At 37.9% G+C, this 17,671-nt stretch overlaps 2 protein-coding genes across 4 annotated transcripts in view; both read right to left on the minus strand.

The window, feature by feature from the left end:
* Positions 1-520: 520 nt before the first annotated feature.
* On the minus strand, positions 521-17,587 carry LOC122663397. 3 transcript variants are annotated; one of them, XM_043859091.1, is made up of 10 exons: positions 17,578-17,587; positions 14,119-14,682; positions 6,768-6,862; positions 6,432-6,511; positions 3,204-3,245; positions 3,005-3,129; positions 1,923-2,100; positions 1,577-1,755; positions 1,123-1,365; positions 521-1,013 (listed from the first exon to the last, which is right to left on the minus strand). In XM_043859091.1, exons 2-10 carry the CDS (start codon positions 14,670-14,672, stop codon positions 728-730), a joined length of 1,782 nt encoding a protein of 593 aa, XP_043715026.1. In that variant the 5' UTR covers positions 14,673-14,682; positions 17,578-17,587; the 3' UTR covers positions 521-727. The 3 variants fall into 3 exon arrangements, with proteins under 3 accessions (XP_043715026.1, XP_043715010.1, XP_043715018.1); XM_043859075.1 differs by having other exon boundaries at positions 521-1,016; XM_043859083.1 differs by lacking the exon at positions 17,578-17,587 and adding an exon at positions 16,560-16,565 and having other exon boundaries at positions 521-1,016.
* LOC122663362 (exocyst complex component SEC10b-like) overlaps positions 7,111-17,671 on the minus strand; it is a 42,076-nt gene continuing 31,515 nt past the window's right edge. The window contains exons 26-27 of the mRNA XM_043859048.1: positions 14,188-14,198; positions 7,111-7,124 (exon numbers count right to left, since the gene is read on the minus strand). The gene's annotated coding sequence lies outside the window, so the exon portion shown is untranslated. The remainder of the gene's footprint in view (positions 7,125-14,187; positions 14,199-17,671) is intronic.

Here is a 17,671-nt window from a genome sequence, read left to right on the forward strand (position 1 = left end):
CGTCGGCATAGGACTACTTAGCAAGTGGTCATATGGTTTTAAGAATCAGGAATCAGCCGTGACCAATCCCAATTTCCATCAGTCTAACACGGTCGATTCACACCCAAAAACTTTAGAACTTCCCTGTTTTTAGATCTGAAGACCGATTCTAGGGTTCTTGAGCACCGATTCAGACAAATTCCGATTCTGTTTTTTAAAACCCTACAAAGTGGTGGGCCTGAAATAACCTCATTAAGTAGAGCCCAAGTCGTGCATACCTCGTAGTATCATCTTTTTACACAGATTTATGTCAACATTTACAAGAGACTGGGCCATTAGTCTCACTTGTATATGGGTTTCATCCTTGCAAGTGGAGTTGGTCCCATTTGTAAATAGCCTTTTAGGCTTTTGGGGCTGTTTGATTACTAAAATTGGCTCAATAGGAGATTGCAAAACGTGCACAGCACAAAACATGCTTTCTTCCTTCAATATATTTAGTTTCTTCTCCCATTAACAATTAAATAGCAATGCCACAGTACCGGGAGAAGATCAGCAAAAGCTGGAGTGATCTTTGCAGCCATTGAATTGACTTCCCTTTCTAATACTGATTGGATAATCTAGAATAGAAGAAGACACAGGCCGGTATCATGATCCTGAATACTAGCATTCTCCTCCCACCAGAATTTACAATGGAATGAAGCATTCCTAACATTAATTTACATTTTTGAAAAACTTACCAACAGGCTTGTCAATTGTTTCCCCCATGTACCCATTTGCCGGAGCTCGTCTTAGTCATGCTGAAGTACTCGCCAACATTTGCCACAAACAGGGGATCCCTATCATCATTTCTTAGTTCACTGCTACAAGAACCACTGCTTTTCTGACCTGTCTGCTCCAAATCACGAGTCAGGTCCTCCATTGTCCTCTTCAAGCTGGCTTTACTAATCTGCCCTGCCTCGCCCCCTGTTGAGATCCCAACCATTGTGATCTTTGGAAGAAGAGGATTCAACAGAGGCTCTTGCTTAACGCATTCCCTACTTTGTGAAAAAAGAAGAAACAACTTTAAATTAGTAAAAGAGAAGTCTTGGAGATGAACATACCAAGGTATATCAGGACAACAAAATAATGTGGTGGCAGTGGCACCTTGAATCTGTTTTCATCTGGTTCTCTGGCATTTGCACTTGTTTTGACCATGGATTCACTAACCCAAAAGGAAACCTAAAATTCTTATGCCTAGTTTGCTCGCCACGATTGTCCAGGGTTTTCCCACTTCTATTGAGTTCTGAACTGCTAAGCTGCCATTCCTGCCCATTACTAACATTCTCTGCTCCTGAATCAGCAACAGAAGCCATGGAGTCTGTCGTCCTCAAAAAAGAAGCTGCGCTCCTGCAGCCAGCCAGCCATTTTTCTCAAGAAAATCGAAAAGCACGTAATGAAACAAGTTTTGCTTTGCAGGTTCACCTCTTGAACATACAGATCCTCAGATTTACTGGTGAAACACACTACTTACCATGGATGGGTCCATTTTGGGGATTCTAATATAGGCCCAAAGTACTCTTACATTACTGCATAATGCTGAAAATGGCGTGATGTGTACCTTTCTTCAAATGAGTCGACCATATATGGAAATTTTGGTTGAATACCAGTGGCTTTTCGTAACCACCTATTTCCCAAGAGTACTTTGTCAACAGTGTAAAGAAGCTGCATTTCAGCAGCCTTTGATATGACACTTAAAGGTATTCCAGGATGGCCCATTTCATCCAGCATTTCTTGAACCTGCCAGAAAATAATTACGAGCCTAACAAAATTAAAAAAAATCAATACATGAGAAGGTGGTGCAGGAAGCAATACTGTGCTCAGGATTCCTGTGCAGTTTCTAGTTTCAACATCATTAACTGCTAACTTGTATTTTGAGAGGAACTACGGATTAATGGATTTAGTACCTCTGGAGGTTCCCATAAGCTCTCCCCACTGTCCTCAACCACTTCTGCCAAGTTGTCATCAATCACATCCCGTCGCCGTTGCATATGTCTATTCTGGATTAACGTGTGGAAATGCTGGTCAACAGAATCTTCGAGGATGTTGTCTAGCATGTTTTTATCAAAGAAGTATGGTGTATACCTAACATGAAAAGGAGCTGTCAACACTCAAATGTGAAAATGCTGCCGGTCAACAGACTCTGAGGAGGATGTCTAGCATGCTTCTATCAAAGACATATGGTGTATTCCTTACTAGAAAAAGAGCTGTCAACTTTCAAATGGGGAAATGCTGGTCAACAGACTCTTCAAGCATGTTTATCCAGCAGTTCTTACAAAGAAACATGTAATAACTCTGTCAAAGAGATATCTCACTTAAAATATACTCTTCCCCCACTCCCCCCCCCCCCCCCAAAAAAAAAAAATGTTGGACATGTCATATGAGTTAAAATTTCAACTCAAATAAGTTGTTTCCCAACTAAACAAGGTCGGCCACATGACCCTGTTTATTGTGTAAACCAGTGTTTATTGTTAGACCCAGGGATCTATATCTCTTGTCATAACAAAAGATATGAAATTATCAGGACCCAACAAGTATAAAACTTTTGAAAAATGCTTGAAAACAAATATACAGCCAAGTACATAGGGGAAATGCAGACAGGGAAGGGTTAAACATTTGAATTTGGCTTTGAAATTTGACATATGAATAATCCAGACCATGCCCCAAGTATCCAATGCTCACATAAACCATGTAGGCTTCACAAAGAACCTTTTGCCAATATCATAACTTTGATGTAACAAAAAATGGACTTCTATATGCACAAATTGCATTAGACCAGGGATCTATTGCTCAATGACAGAACAGCAGTTATCTGAAACGCGCTAAGATCAGAAAATCTTACAAGTATATTTTATTTTTAATAAATAGAATGAGGTTTGCAACCTCAATGAGATAGAACCAAGTATATATATTAACTCATCCATGTGAAAGAAACTTTAGATGTCACAAATATGAAAAGGAACCACACATGAAATACAATACAGCATACCGCTTAATTCCATCAGATGTTGCTATTGCAAAATCTAAGTTTTCTGCAGTGAAAACAGGAACACCATCGATCCTTCTTCTACAGCTCTGTGGGTTTCTCTTAAGTAGTTTATTGGCTGCCTTGACCTGCATGAGCTGAAAATCATTGTAGAGAAATAGAAACATATAAAAAAAAGCCACCTCTGTACCTTGGTCCTTACCTGCTTTTCATTTGGAACAAATTCAAACATGTGAGGTTTTTCCTGCAAGATGGAGCCAACAATATTGAAACTATACCAATGGATCACCAGAACAAAATCTATATATAACATGTAGGCAAGTATAAGGGAGGGTTATAGCCATGAGATACTAATGTGGTTCTCATTCACCTAGTACATTAGGGTTTAGAAACCAACAGAAAATTTCAGAATCGCACGAAAGTAGGAACCAGATTCGAAGAAAATAACACTGAATCGAAGAATCAGATATGATAGAAATTCTGGTCAAGTACTTGTAATATAGGAGAAGAACACACCAAAGTTTCAGCAAGATCAGATGGTCTGATCTGATATCTGTCAAAATTCCACTCAAACAAGGAATCTCATAACAGAATTGTAGAAACAAAATAAGATCACTTGAATGACTCAACAACAAAAGATCAGAACTAAACTCAAATCTGGTCGAAGGCTTAGAATATCAAGCCCATCCAATGGTTGGATCATCAGTTATAAAGAATCCTAGTAGAGATAGGATAAGTCCACAACTGACGTAGAGATAGGATAAGTCCATAACTCACAATTGACAGCAGAAACAGAAACTTAAGAACAGCAGCCAATTAATACTCAGATTAGAGAATGAACAGCAGTAGGAACCAAACACTAACAGAACATCAGAACCATGAAACAGGGGTTAAAAAGTTTCCAGAACTGATATTAGTAGGAATACTATCCGGTATTTCAGCAACTTAGAAAGATAAAGAAGATGGAAAGGAAAGAGGATATACTTAAATCTGATTTATATTGAAGGAGTTATGTACCAGTCAAACTTAATTTGGTGTGAGTGAATGCTGTCAAAATCACTTTGAATAAATTTTTTTTTAAATATCAAAACAAATGAATATTTTACTGCACTTTTGGTTTTTAGCAATATTTTACCATATTAAGATTTATGAAATTTTTATATGAGAAAAACCACAGGCATTTAAAAGTTGAAAATTGCACCTACCGAAGATTCAGTTTTTGTTCTTGAACTGGGAGGTTGAATTTTTATCCTTTTGGAATTTTATTTTTTAACTATTTTTATTGGATTCAAATAGGGGGAGTATTGCTTATTTCTTAAATAATATTTGGCATAAATAAGTGTTTGTCCTGGTTTCGGGCTAGGTTTCCTCAAATTTCGATGGGGATAAGTGAATTTATATAGGTGTTCAGGTCGAAACTTGTGAAATATGGACTGTTTCGGTCAAAACAGGTCGCGATGAGTCGAAACCAAGGATTTTTTTGGAGTAGTTGGCCATCTCGTCTCGGTAGTTGGCGAAACCGAGATGTTTTTCTATGGTTAGCACACTACAATATTCACATCCTACACTCCAAGAGGATTAGGAAAATCAGATGGAAGACGGCTTAAAAAACAAACATTTCAACTAAAGTAGTATCAAAGTCTACCCCTCCCCCCAAGAGGGAAAAACACTAGGTGCCTATGCAAAAGAAGCTGAGATAAAATATTATTCAAAGAAAAAAAAAAGGAAAAAAGTTCCAAAAGTGTGAAAACTCCAGTTGAGGAGAAATAATCAAATAAAAAGCAACTATAAGATGGCACTACTAAGTACTTCTGGTGGTTCAAAATGGCAGAGAACTTAAATATTGTCAAAATCACTAAGGACTCTGCACCAACAGAATAGAAAGGATAAATCTCTTTCTACCATTCCTCTCCTCTGCCACCCCCCCCCCCCCAAAAAAAAAGAAAGAAGGGTAAGTTCTACCTTTGGTAACAAATAGAACAGCAAGGCAGTTGAGAATATCATGCAATTGACCTGAGGGGATACCCAATCTGACATTGAGAGGCATAAGTGGTAGCTTCAAATGAGCATTGCAGTCAAGGGTAAGGTGATTTCTGTTTCCTCCTCACACATGCAACACTGGTTGGGGGTTAAGGAACCAAATCTTGATCAATAGCAGTCAACCAAATAAATCCTACACCCAGTTTGGGGGTTAAGGAGACCCAAATATAAGCAGTATATAAGGAACTACTCTCCAACCCTTAGGGATGGAAATTCAGTGAGGCCTGCCACACCTGCCTGAACCAGGGCCTTTTAACCTGAATTAGCCAGCTCAACTAATAAATGAACAGACTTGGGCATGGGCCCTGGTCATGATTAGCTAGTATATGGTATACCCTACTTCTAGCCTGAACCTGCACCAATTTTCTGGCTAAAATTAAAATGGTATACAATGATATATTATACATATAATTAAAGTCACATATTATTTATTTTATTTTTTAACCACGGCATGCAGCCTGAGACACCCTAATTTAACACTACCAATCCCACCCAATTACCACATCTTCATTTAGCTAGGTGCTTATAGTAAAGCTTTAACAGTGGAGACAGCTCTAGCGCAATCTTTTCATATGCACTTCTCAATCTCCCCCAAGATGTTCCTTCTATAGTATCTAAACAACAGTCATTTTCACTTCAAAACACAGTATATTTGTAATCAGCTTAAGTGCTATAGTATCTAAACAACAGTCATTTTCACTTCAAAACACAGTATATTTGTAATCAGCTTAAGTGTAGCTTAATTATCTCACAGTCCTCATTAGCAGGCTACATAATCATCACATGAAACATTCTTCTTTTCTCTTTCTCAGCATATCCTTTACCATTTAAAAGAATCTCTATTTTAATTTCCATTCTTTTTGGTGCAGCCTTTAGGATCCTTAGCATAGACAGTGAATCCTTCTAATGGTCGGTGCTGTTGATGACGACAATGTGCTCAATGTGGCAAATATCTTTTTTTTTTCCCATGCGCCCCTCAGAAACATTTCATTCTTGTATTAGTACACTACTTTTACCATTTGTGCATTCAGTGCTTGGAAGTTTCTCAATAAAGACTGGTTCTTACATGTGAGTCTTGATTTGATTCTTAAATAAAGACAGAGACCATAAAGAAGCTTGAGACAAATGTATTCTGTTTATAACATTCCGGTAAACAGTCTCCGCTATCAAGATGACACTGGTACACAAAAATCTCAGTTTTGGGAAAAAGAGAAACCAATATGACATAAATTTAAATTGCACAAACATTAGCACATTAACAAGCCAATAAACAAGAAACCAAAAGGGAAACAACTAAAGATAAACTAAATTTCTCAATTCACACATAAATGTAGAAGGAACTCAAACACTAAGAAACAGCGAAAAATGAACAAGAACGATAGAGCTAAACCTTGAAGTGTCCGTATGCTAAATCCAGACCACAGGCACCCACAACACCAGTTGGAATGTCGAACTGTTCAACATATGCAACTAGCAGAAAGCACTACGTTAGAGTGTAATTCTATCTTCTTGTAAGTAATATATTCTGACAGAGAAATAAAGAAATTATTAAAACCTGAAAAGGTTCTAGTAAGAGAGAAAAAATTTTAAAAAACAAAGCCCCGCTAACAGTAGTAAGTTATGTCCTAGCTGTAGATAAAGGTCTGTAACATTTTTTTTCTTCCCTACCCAACAATAATTATGTTACAACAAAAACAAAACTTAGAGGGTTTTGCTAATAAAATACCTGCATCACCTAAATCCATGAAAAAGCGAAACACAGGACCATCCTTCCCATTCTTGGTGATTATTGCAAACATCTTTTTAATCCACTCAGGTATCCTACAATAAAAAATAAAACAATGTTAAAAGAAAATACATGAAAAATAACAAAGGTGGAATACAATGTATCAAGTATCAATACGTAGCGAACATATCAGTCCGATACATATCAAATTTTCCATCTCTCAATACAATACACCACTAAAACAAGGGGGAAAAATAGGAAGGCATATGTATCGGAGTGTATCGACCTGTATCAGTTGATACAATCTGATGTGAGTTGATACAGGTCGATACACAAACAAACATTGTTGGGCTCTCTCTCTCTGGCTTAAGTTTTGGGCTGAGAAGAATTTCTCAGATCAAAGCCAGTTTTCCTTGGATCAACCTGAGACTTTGTGGGTTGGATCTTTAACCTAGGTCCTCCCAGCTTCCAGGTGTAATTTAAAGTGGAAATACTAAATAAGGTAGGAGATCTGACTTGAATTTCAGACCTGTGTTTGCTATTACCGCCAGATTGTCATTCTATGAACTATTATGAAACTACTGGTTTCTATCTATTGATATTAAGAGGACTAGAAATGGAGAAGAAATTCCTAAATTTTGAAATTGATTGGTTAAGTATCGACTGTGACGGACTGATTGAAGGAGGCTGGGTTGGTTTCTGGGTAGAGTTATACAAATGGTTATTTTTGTTGTAGAATTTCATTCATTTTCAATTAAGGACAGATATCTATTTCTATTTTGAAAGCCCACCAACTCAAGTTTCTTTGAAAATCATCCCTTCTTTTGAAGTTTAATTTCAGAAAGCCCCTTCTCTTCAAGAATATTATTTAAGCACCCTCGATTCTGTTCATACTTTTCTGAAAGGTCCAAAACTTCAACGTAATAACAGAATCGCCACAGGCTTTGTGTTATATGCTGTATATCTTTTTTTCATCCTCCAATTGGACTTTCTATTGTATAAATAAAATTTTTAATCTTAAAATAATTTATCATGTTTTCTAAGAACAGATATGCACTTATCATGTCCCGGTCAAATAGTTAACCCTATTTGAATCCAATAAAACTAGTTAAATAAATCAAATTCCAGAAGGTTAAAAAGTCAATCCCCCAGTTCAAGAACAAAAACTGGAATTTTGGCGGTAGGTGAAATTTTCAATTTTCTAATGGTGGGGTTTTTCTCAAATCTAAAAATTCCATAAATCTTAATATAGTAAAACATTGCTAAAAACCAAAGGTGCGGTAAAATATTCATTTGTTTTGATATCTAAAAAAATATTTTCCTTCAGAGCGATTTTGACAGCATTTGCGCACACCAAATAAGGTTTGACCGGAACATAACTCCTTCAATATAAATTAGATTTAAGCAATCTTGGATTTATTGGAAAGCTGGTTTTGTGCTCTGCCTATACAAAAAGTCTCATGTAAAAATAAAATCATTTGATCAATCAAATTTCTTAGAGAACAAGAACATTTCTCTAAATCGAGAGCAGGTCAATTAATTATTGATAAGATCGTATTTACTAAGAACAGTATAAATCAAATGTGAGACTAGGTATACTTGAAAATGACCAATTCCAAGAACATATAAACCAAATGTATGTTTTATCAAACTTCTAATAGCTTACTTCTTCAGTTCTGTTGTCTTCTATTTCTATGTTGATTTTTGATGACTTGATATAGCATAATGTTGATTTTTTATGACTTGATGTGACTTAATGTTGATTTTTGATGACTTGATGTGGGCTTAATGTTGATTTTTGATGATATAAGGTACATATTGTAGCATACTAAATAATGTTAGAAAAGAGGGGAAATAAAAAATCACACTTGGTCGCCTTAGCACTTAGACACCCCTCCACCGCCTTGGGTCGCCTTGCCGCCTTGACAACTATGGTTCATTCCTTATTTTATCTTTTCTAGTTTTACCACTCATCCATATCAACATCCTCATTTCAGCTACACTCAGTTTGTTTATATGTTGTTTCTTCATTGTCAAATACTCAACTCCATACAACATTGCTTGTCGTATAACAGTCCTATAAAATTTTTCTTTTGAGTTTTAAAAGAATACGTCGATCACACAACTCTCTGGGTGCATCCCTCCATGTCAGTTACCATATTCTAACTCTTTGTGCCACATCATCTTCTACTGTTCCTTCTTTATTTATGATTGAACCTAGGTACCTAAAATTTTCACGTTGTGGTATCTCCCTATCATCAATCTAGGTACCTAAAAATTTCACTTCAAGTCTCTTAGCGTCCCTCCGATATGTTTCTTAAATTCACATTTTCAATATGCTGCCCACACCGATACTTTCAACCTTGAAGGAATATGAAATTTCCAGCTACCAAGAAGAATAACGGTAGTTATTCATATGTCAAAACTGCTTATAAACTGATGTCAGATGGTGATATTGATGAGAATATTACTAACATAAAAGAGAATTAGAGAGGCAAAGTGCCCAGATTGGGTTGGGTCGATTGAATAGTGATTCACTAAATACCCAGTCTGAACCTCACTTGTGTAATAATCGGGTAGAAAAATTCAACCCTCACCCTGTAAGTTCAGATGGCAGGTTCTTTTGCAAAGAACCAGGTTAGAGGGCTTTTAGCACTTGGTGCCAAACATATGTTATCAAGCAAAGTTCAAAAACTTGTCTCGACCAGGTCAAGATGACCGAGAACTTGAGATCTCGGCGAGTTATTGTAAATTTTTTTTTTTTCCCAGTATGATATTTCGGTGGGCAAATGGCCATAGTTGGAACTTTAAGGGAAGCTTGTTTTAGGCTTAATAAACATATTTAAATCTTCAAATTGTAAAAAAACAAAGCACCCAATTTGGTGTTTTGGATTTGCACCCTTGGCTGGTAGTAAATGTCGAACCCCTTAATGTAATATTGCCTATTCTACACTAGTTTGAGTGTTATGAGACATAATTGGTAGTAAATGTCGAACCTTAATTTCGACACTGTGAGGTTGTAGATTGGCCTCCGGTGTCTAAAATTAAAATAATCTAATAGTTTTTGGGAATAGTAACTTTACCTGAAATAGTTGAATGTAGCCAAATCTTCCATAGTAAGCAGCAATCGATCTCTTCGTAGTGATTTGGCAACCCCCAATGGTATTGAGTGATGATGTGGCAAAAAAAATATCAAGATCCAAGTTTTTTTCCCCCATCTCTAGGTCCAAAACCACGAAACTGTTGACTTTTCATCGAAATGTGTTGAGTTGCTGCCTAATTATAAGGTGGTTTGTACCATTTCAGCGAGATTTCGGTCGAGTTTCTCGAAACTATGTTGGTTTGAGATCTCGTCTCGAGCAGCTCAAGATTCTCGAGTTTTCCGAGATCTTGGCGAGATGATGAAATTAAATCATCTAAATGGGCTTATTTTGTTAGAAATAAGCTTTGGTTTGGGTTATGTATGTGTTGGGCATTTGATCCCATGTGTTTTCAATATTCCAATTCTGCCCTTATTTCTAAACTGATATTCTGTGCATCAGTATAGTGATTCGAATTCTGGTTTTGACTGATTTGTTATTGCTGATTTTTATGGTTTAGGTTCAGAATTGATTGTTCAACATAGTCCTATTCCGATTCCTATTTTGAGTGGAGAATTTACGGATAGACCCCTCTCCTAGTGCTATTGGGATTGACTCATAACTTCTGATCCAACCCTTGGATTGAGTTAAGAATTTCAGCAAGTGTTCTATCCCTTGTTTGCTGAACTCGACCTGAGTTTAGTGATCATCTGATCGATTGATTTCGATCTATGTGATTTCTCCCTAATCTGTTAATATGTTATCTGGGATTCGATTCTGTTTGGTACTGTTTTGATTATTCAATTACAGTATTACATTACCTGATTGGCCCAATATTGCTTCCCTTGACAAAAGCAAGCTGAATATTCAATCTTTTGTTAACGGGGTCCAGTTTCATGTATGTTCAATAATTGGCACTCATTACAGAAGTTCAGATGAACAATTTTTTAGGGAGCTTCATTTATACTAAGTTTTTAGCTATATGATCCTCTGACTACTAATTGCACTCCGCAAACACCTGTAGAAGATGTTTAATGGAAAGATGCACCATCCTAACCTAAACGCCAAAGATGAGAGTCAAATAATGAAGAAAAAAATCTGTTATAGTTTGTCCCAGAAATAAAATTCTTGGAGAGTTTTTTTTTTTTTTTTGGTGGGGGGGGGGGGGGAGGGAGGGGAGAGGGGGAGAAACAGTCATGACACAATTTCAATTTCAAAGTGAACAGATTTTTGTTTTCCCTCGAGCAAAGTTGAGAAACACTGTAAAAGAACAATAATCGTAAGCTAACATAAATGTAAAAAAATCCACCAAAGTCAGATTCCAATAAGAACAAATTGATTAAGTTCTCAAATCAAGTGTTTTCTTCTTTGGCTTCAGTGGAACATGGATTCTAGTACTCATATGAAACCTGTACCAGTTTCATATTGTAACCACGCCTCAATTCAGTAAGTTCAAAAAATAAATAGGAATTTGTCTTTCATTGAAGGAACACACTTAGATTTCTTGCCTCCATTCAGCATTAGTTTACCAAGCAGAGTACGGAATTCTATCTTCATTTTCATCATCAACTTGCATCCAAGAGATCCAAGGCATTCTATTCAGTGTTAGTCTTATCACATCGGTATTCATATCAAAACAAATTTTATGACTTAAAAAAAAATTTCCCTCCCCCTCCCACAACACCAAAAAAAGAAAATCACAAATGGTAACCAGAAAGAAACTACCTTTCAACCATTTCAAAACATCATTTTAGTGAAAATGGATCTGCCACCCCCTACTTTCTCACCATGTAAACGAATGATTTGGCAATCTGGCCATTGGACAGACGGAAGATTCCCTGGATAAGCGCCTATCAGATTTGGAGGCCTATCTCAATGTATACCCACCTTTCATGGGGCTTACTCCTTTGGTTTTTCAACAGATTATTTCTCATCAGGGTTCAGTGGTGTTCCATTGGGTTTAAGGTTTCAAGGTTCATTTTTTCACAATTTCACATTTCAGGGTTCATGGTTAAAATTTCATTGCTTCAGGTGTTTCCAGTGATCCCCTGCATAGCCGCATCTTGTGGCAGGTTTCTAACGGTGGAACCCTGCTCCCAACCTTTATTGAAATACCATTGAAAAATTATCCAAATGGCTTATCAAGAAAACAAAAAAGGTATAGTGTATCTTCAAATCCCCAATCTGGAGGGCCTATTGGAAAACATTGATATTTTATGGCTACTGCAATTCAAAATGACGCGGCAACTAAGTGGAGTAAGATACAACCAATGTATATTTGGGTTTCAAAGGAAAACAAGGTAAAAGTTAGGAGACCCCTTAGAACCTGGTCAACATAAGAAGAACCACCATAGGGTAGTGATGCAGATCCTAGCCTCCTCGAATTGAAGAAGCCACCCTAAACCTAGGGTTTTAGTAGGAGCCTTAGCTTAGTTAGTTTATTTCCATACTTAGTTTTTATTTTGTGTTTTAAATTGAACCGGGTGAAATTGGTTGCATTCAATTGGTTCAATTGGGCTAATTTAAGTGAAGTGATCCTATTGGCTAAGAAGTTCTTATATCCTATTGGCTAGCAGGTAATCTTCTTTTATTTTAAGTAGTTTAAGTTGTTTTTAAGTCATTAGGACTCTATTTTGAGTCTATTTCAATTTCTTAGTCAATTTAAGTTAGCTAATAGGTTAAGGATTGGGTTAGGCCATTCCTTTTTAGTGTCTAAGTCTAATTTTGAGTCTTTTATATAAGGTTCTAAGGGGGCCAAGTATTGAATACGAATTTTAATTAATAAAAACTCAGCTTTATGCTTGCTGCCTTTGTTGCTGCCTTTGCTCCATCGTGAGTGTGCCTTGTGAATAATATCAAGGTTGCCTTGTGAGTAATATCAAGGCGAAGGGATTGCTGGATCTCCAATCGACTCCTTGCATCTTGTAGATCGGGAAGTCCTTCTTCTTCTTCAATCAAGCTTCCTTAACTTACTGCTACTGCAGATCTTCAGATCCGGTGAGTTGTTTGTTAATTTAGTTATTCCCTTCTTCCTCTAACCTAATCCACACCCCCTCCTTCCATCAAACCCTAATTCTCCATTAAACCTGCACTCCTACCTCAACTAGGACTCCCTCATAACTTCAGATCTGTCCATCAATTCCAAACCAAACTTTTAGCCTATATCCCTCACACCTCTCCCTACACTCGACCTTAAACCCAGTCCGTAATCCCCACTATAACCCCTCCATTCCTCCACTCCATTGAACCTAGAAAACCTGCAACTCGATTCTGCCCAACTGCAGAATTTTAAAACCCTTCCAAACCCTAATATTTTTATGCCATTAAAGCCTCTTAAACCTGCATTTTAATGCCCTATAAACCACTTTCCCAAAATCCATCCCTAAACCCTAGATCCTGAAAACACTCCATTTTCACAAGGCCTCTAACCTGAAACCCTAGATTTTCAACTTCATCCAAATCAATCCAAACCTACACCAATAGACTCCTAAAAACCTGCCCATCATTACCAAATAAAACCCTAGCTCAAAACCCTAACCCTAACCCTAACCCTAATTCTACCCTAATTAGCCTACTTTTCCCCAATCGGCTGGTCAATTTCAGAACCATTGTACACCTGGCCTCTAGTAGGACTGCCTCCTATCTAGAGCTACATTAGGTAGCAGGATAAATTTGGCTTGGTGATGCCTCAATAGAGGATGGAGACTATGATGACAGCAATGCAGCCGCAGATTAGTAAGACACAAGTGGAATTTGAACAGGAGTATAGTACAAAACTATAGCTTGGGGACAAAATATGTATATCCTAAACCAATTTTAATTATTTCATGAGAACAAGACATTGTATTCTTCTTCTGCCTAGTTTATTTGAGTATTAAACAGAGGAACTGCTCATTACCAGTTAAAGTATAAGGATAGAAGGGACAATACAAAAAGACGAATAGCTTTGTTTTTCACTTGTCCCGAATTGGATGTAATCGTCACGTTAAATTTAAAGAGTAGAGAAGGTATAAGCTACCCACTGCCATCAATTTTCATGAACATCAAAAAAATCAAGTGACCCAGCTCCCAACAGCAAACCTATAGCAGAATCAGACTGAAAATCGAACAGATAAGCGCATAACCACGTTTTTCATATCGAGAAGGGCATATTACCAAAATTTGCAATTTCTGGCCATGCGCAATGATGACGGTGGATTCAATGGATCCCTTACATGGAAATAAACTGGAATTAGAGAAGAGAAGAAAGATAGATATCGACGAGAGCTGACCTTTTGGAAAGGAAGGGAATTTCAAGGCGAGTTGAGACGGCCATGAGACCATTGCCGGAGAGGTCACACATACTGAACACCTGACCCACGAAAGCAGGCCCACCTCCCTTTGAGGTTGAATTGAGACCGCCGACCCTAACCGTTGAAGGAAACCCCGACGCCTGTGACACGCCCTTGATTGCCGATGCCGATGCCGATGCAGATGAAGATGAAAAGGAACTGCTTTGGTCGGAAGAGGTGGAAGAAGAAGAAGGGGCAGCGGACACATTGGAGAGAGAAGGAATTGGTGGCCGTGGGGCATCGGCTAATAGGAAAGGCACACATATGACCGACGAAGAGGACGCCGTAACAGAGAGAGGACCAGACGGTGGTGAGGTCGTCCAAGTCTTGGCGTTGCAGGTCTTGTTGCTGCTGCTGCTGTTGTTGAGGCTGAGATTGAAGAGAGAGAAGAAATTGGAGGATGCAGATTGCACAAAACGCGAAAAGTTGTGGAGAGGTTGGAGATCGTTGCTGCTGCTGCTGCTGTTTTTATTGTCATGGCGGATCGAGGCCATGTCTTTGTTGCTTAATAAATTGGTTCCCAGTCCCTTCCTAGGGGTTTTGGTCGCAGAGAGGAATTTTGGTTCACTTCTGTACCAAATTCCCCACACAGTCCCACACAGCCAGTCGCCCACACCTCACTTCGCCACTTCTCTCTCTCTCTCATGCAGGAACTGAGTAACGGTCCGTACCACAATGCTGTTGTGATTTTCCATTTATTTTAGCAGGAAAAAATATTGCCACGCTGCCGGAGTATAATTTTCTTCTCACATGGTCATTTCTTTTTTGGGTTTTTGTCAAATGCCCCCTGCCATTTGTTCAAATGCTTCTTTACAACTTTTCTAATTATAAATACTCCCTTATTTTAAACAAATTGTAGCATTTTGGTCCTGTCCATTAATTTGGTATGTTAGACGTTAGTTTTAGGGACTGTAATGACCAAAATGCCCTTGTGACAAAAACCAACCAAATTTTAAAAATGAAGTGACCAAATTGCCCTCATCTTCTCCAAATGGTTTAAGGTTTGAAACTGAAAATTGAAAAAACCCTAGATCTATCCAAAAGCCATCATGTGCAATCTCAAAGAGATCATTGCTGGAAATTTTATTACTGGAACTCTTATAGAGAAAGCTAACACAACAACAGTACAAGAGAAAAGCCCCACAAACAAAAATATGAAAGACCATAAACAAAGGTTCTCCTCAATCATGGAACAATCGAATAAAAAATCCGAACGAAAATTAGAATAAATTCCTTATAATCCAATTGATTCTTAGCTTTTAACATACCCGAACGCAAGCGAAACTGAATAGTTTGAATTTCAATCCTCAGCAATGAAATGGGTTCGAAGTACTGGAGAAGGGATCTTCAGAGCACTAGGAAATTTTCTGGGGCAAACGGGAAACTGAATGTTTCAAAGTTTGTAAGATAATCAAAAAACAGCAGCAGACAAAATTGGGGAAGATGGGCTTTTATGCTCCATGATTTATTTGTTTCCTATTTAAATTTTGTAGAGCCAAGGGCTCCTCACGATTTATTGAACTGGGGACCAATTTGAGAAATTTATAGTCACCCAGTTCAGCTTTCGTCCTACTGTAGAAGGGTTAGCTGGAAATTGTTTTTCTATCACTAAATTACTTAAATCATCCATTAATGGGTTATCCCTCTTGTGTAGTCCGCACTCTGCATCATGGGCTGATTTTGATTTCTTAAAGATCTGTTAATGGGTTATCTTTTCCGTGGATTGCATTATGCTGCTGATGCATTTTGATTTCTTAATGATCCTCAATCTTTTTCTTTTTACCCATTTCCACTCACACACAGACAGTGCTTGGTTGAGGTAGTAGTTGCAGCATCAACGGTGCTGGTACTGTGTGTATTGAAAGAGATTGCTAGCTAGACTTCCATAAAACGATTGAACGTCCACTGTTTTTCTTGATTTTACAACAAAAAGGAAAAGGAAAGAGGGTTGGTGAGGTTGAACTATTGAAGACGGGAAGTTCTAAAAATCCCAAATTAAAGAAACCCACTCTACTAGAGTTGAGCATACCAGATCCCCTGGATCTTCATGTCCTTGGGAGTCTTTGCAAAAAATGGTTTTTTGGATAGATAGGGTTTTTTCAATTTTCAGTTTCAAACCCTAAATCATTTGGGGAAGATGAAGGCACTTTGGTCACTATGCTTTCTTATTTTGGTTGGTTCTTATCGCAAAGGCATTTTGGCCATTACAGTCCCTAAAACTAACGTCTAACATCCCAAATTAGCGAACATAATCAAAATGCTATAATTTATTTACAATAAAAGGTAATTTATAATTAAAAAAATTGTAAGGAGGCATTTGAATAAATGATCATTTTTAAGGGGGCATTTGACAAAAACCCTTCTTTTTATGGTAATAAAACCACTCTTTGTTGAAATATTTTGCGGGGAGAGTTTTCATATGCGATCGTGCATGTTGCATGATCGTATTTCCAACCATTGAATGGGCATGATCGTGTACTATATATGATCCCTCTTCCCTATCCAACTGTTGCAGCCACAATTGTATACTAAGCACAATCGTATACAAAACCTTTCGCCATATTTTGCCTTGAACACTAACAAAAAATGTGCACATGAGCAATAAAAATCAAAGGGGTAGTTGCCTTCCCTATCTGTATTAAGTGTTGTTTGAGAGAGAGAGAAGAAGAAGAATTATTTCCCATTATCATTCAAAATGAATGCGCAAAAAGAAATTCCAATCATCCCAAAAGCTTATAAGGTTACGAGTGAAATGAAGAAAGGGAAAATAAAATAAATAAATCAATAAAATAGTAAAGGGAAAGAGAACGACACTTGATTGCGCAATGCACGCAGTCCCTGCGTCTTGACATCAGGGCGTGCAAAATGATCGGCACATCCCTTGGAACCCTAGAAATGACCAAGGATGCGGCAGTCCTTTTGCGCTCCCTTGTGTCAGGGTGCAAGGGCAGCGTGCACACGTATCTAGCACAACCAAATGGCGTTTTTTCTCCCAATGGTAAAATAGACATTTTTATAATTATTACCAACAAGGCTTGCATAACTAATCTAAAAACTTTTGGTCTAATAATGGAACCTTACTTAAATTAAATTTCTTGGCTTTGAATAAACAAAATAAAGATTCTATCTGAAAAGTTCAAGGGAAAAAGATTTGCACGACGCCCATGTGCAGATCCTTTCGCATGCCAAACCATAAAAGTTGGAGGAGGCGAGTTGGATTGAGCTCCTCTCCAGAAGTCTAGTACGCCCAGGGAGCATCCAGCTGTTGGGCTGTGCCACACACATCACATCTCAAGGCGTGCATCAAGATGTGTGCGACACAGCCCAACCCTTGGATGCCCCCTAGGCAGTCCCTGGGCGCTGAGCTCCCTGAGAGGAGCCGGAGCCAAGAGGAAACACCCTCTCTCTCTCTCTCATCCAAACCCCCTATTTACGGTTTGTAAGCTGAGCTTCTCATACATCCGAATTAGTACTCGGATATCATGGGAAAGTG

The sequence above is a fragment of the Telopea speciosissima genome, chromosome 1 (assembly GCF_018873765.1).
Source record: "Telopea speciosissima isolate NSW1024214 ecotype Mountain lineage chromosome 1, Tspe_v1, whole genome shotgun sequence".
NCBI classification, from domain to species: Eukaryota; Viridiplantae; Streptophyta; class Magnoliopsida; order Proteales; family Proteaceae; genus Telopea; species Telopea speciosissima.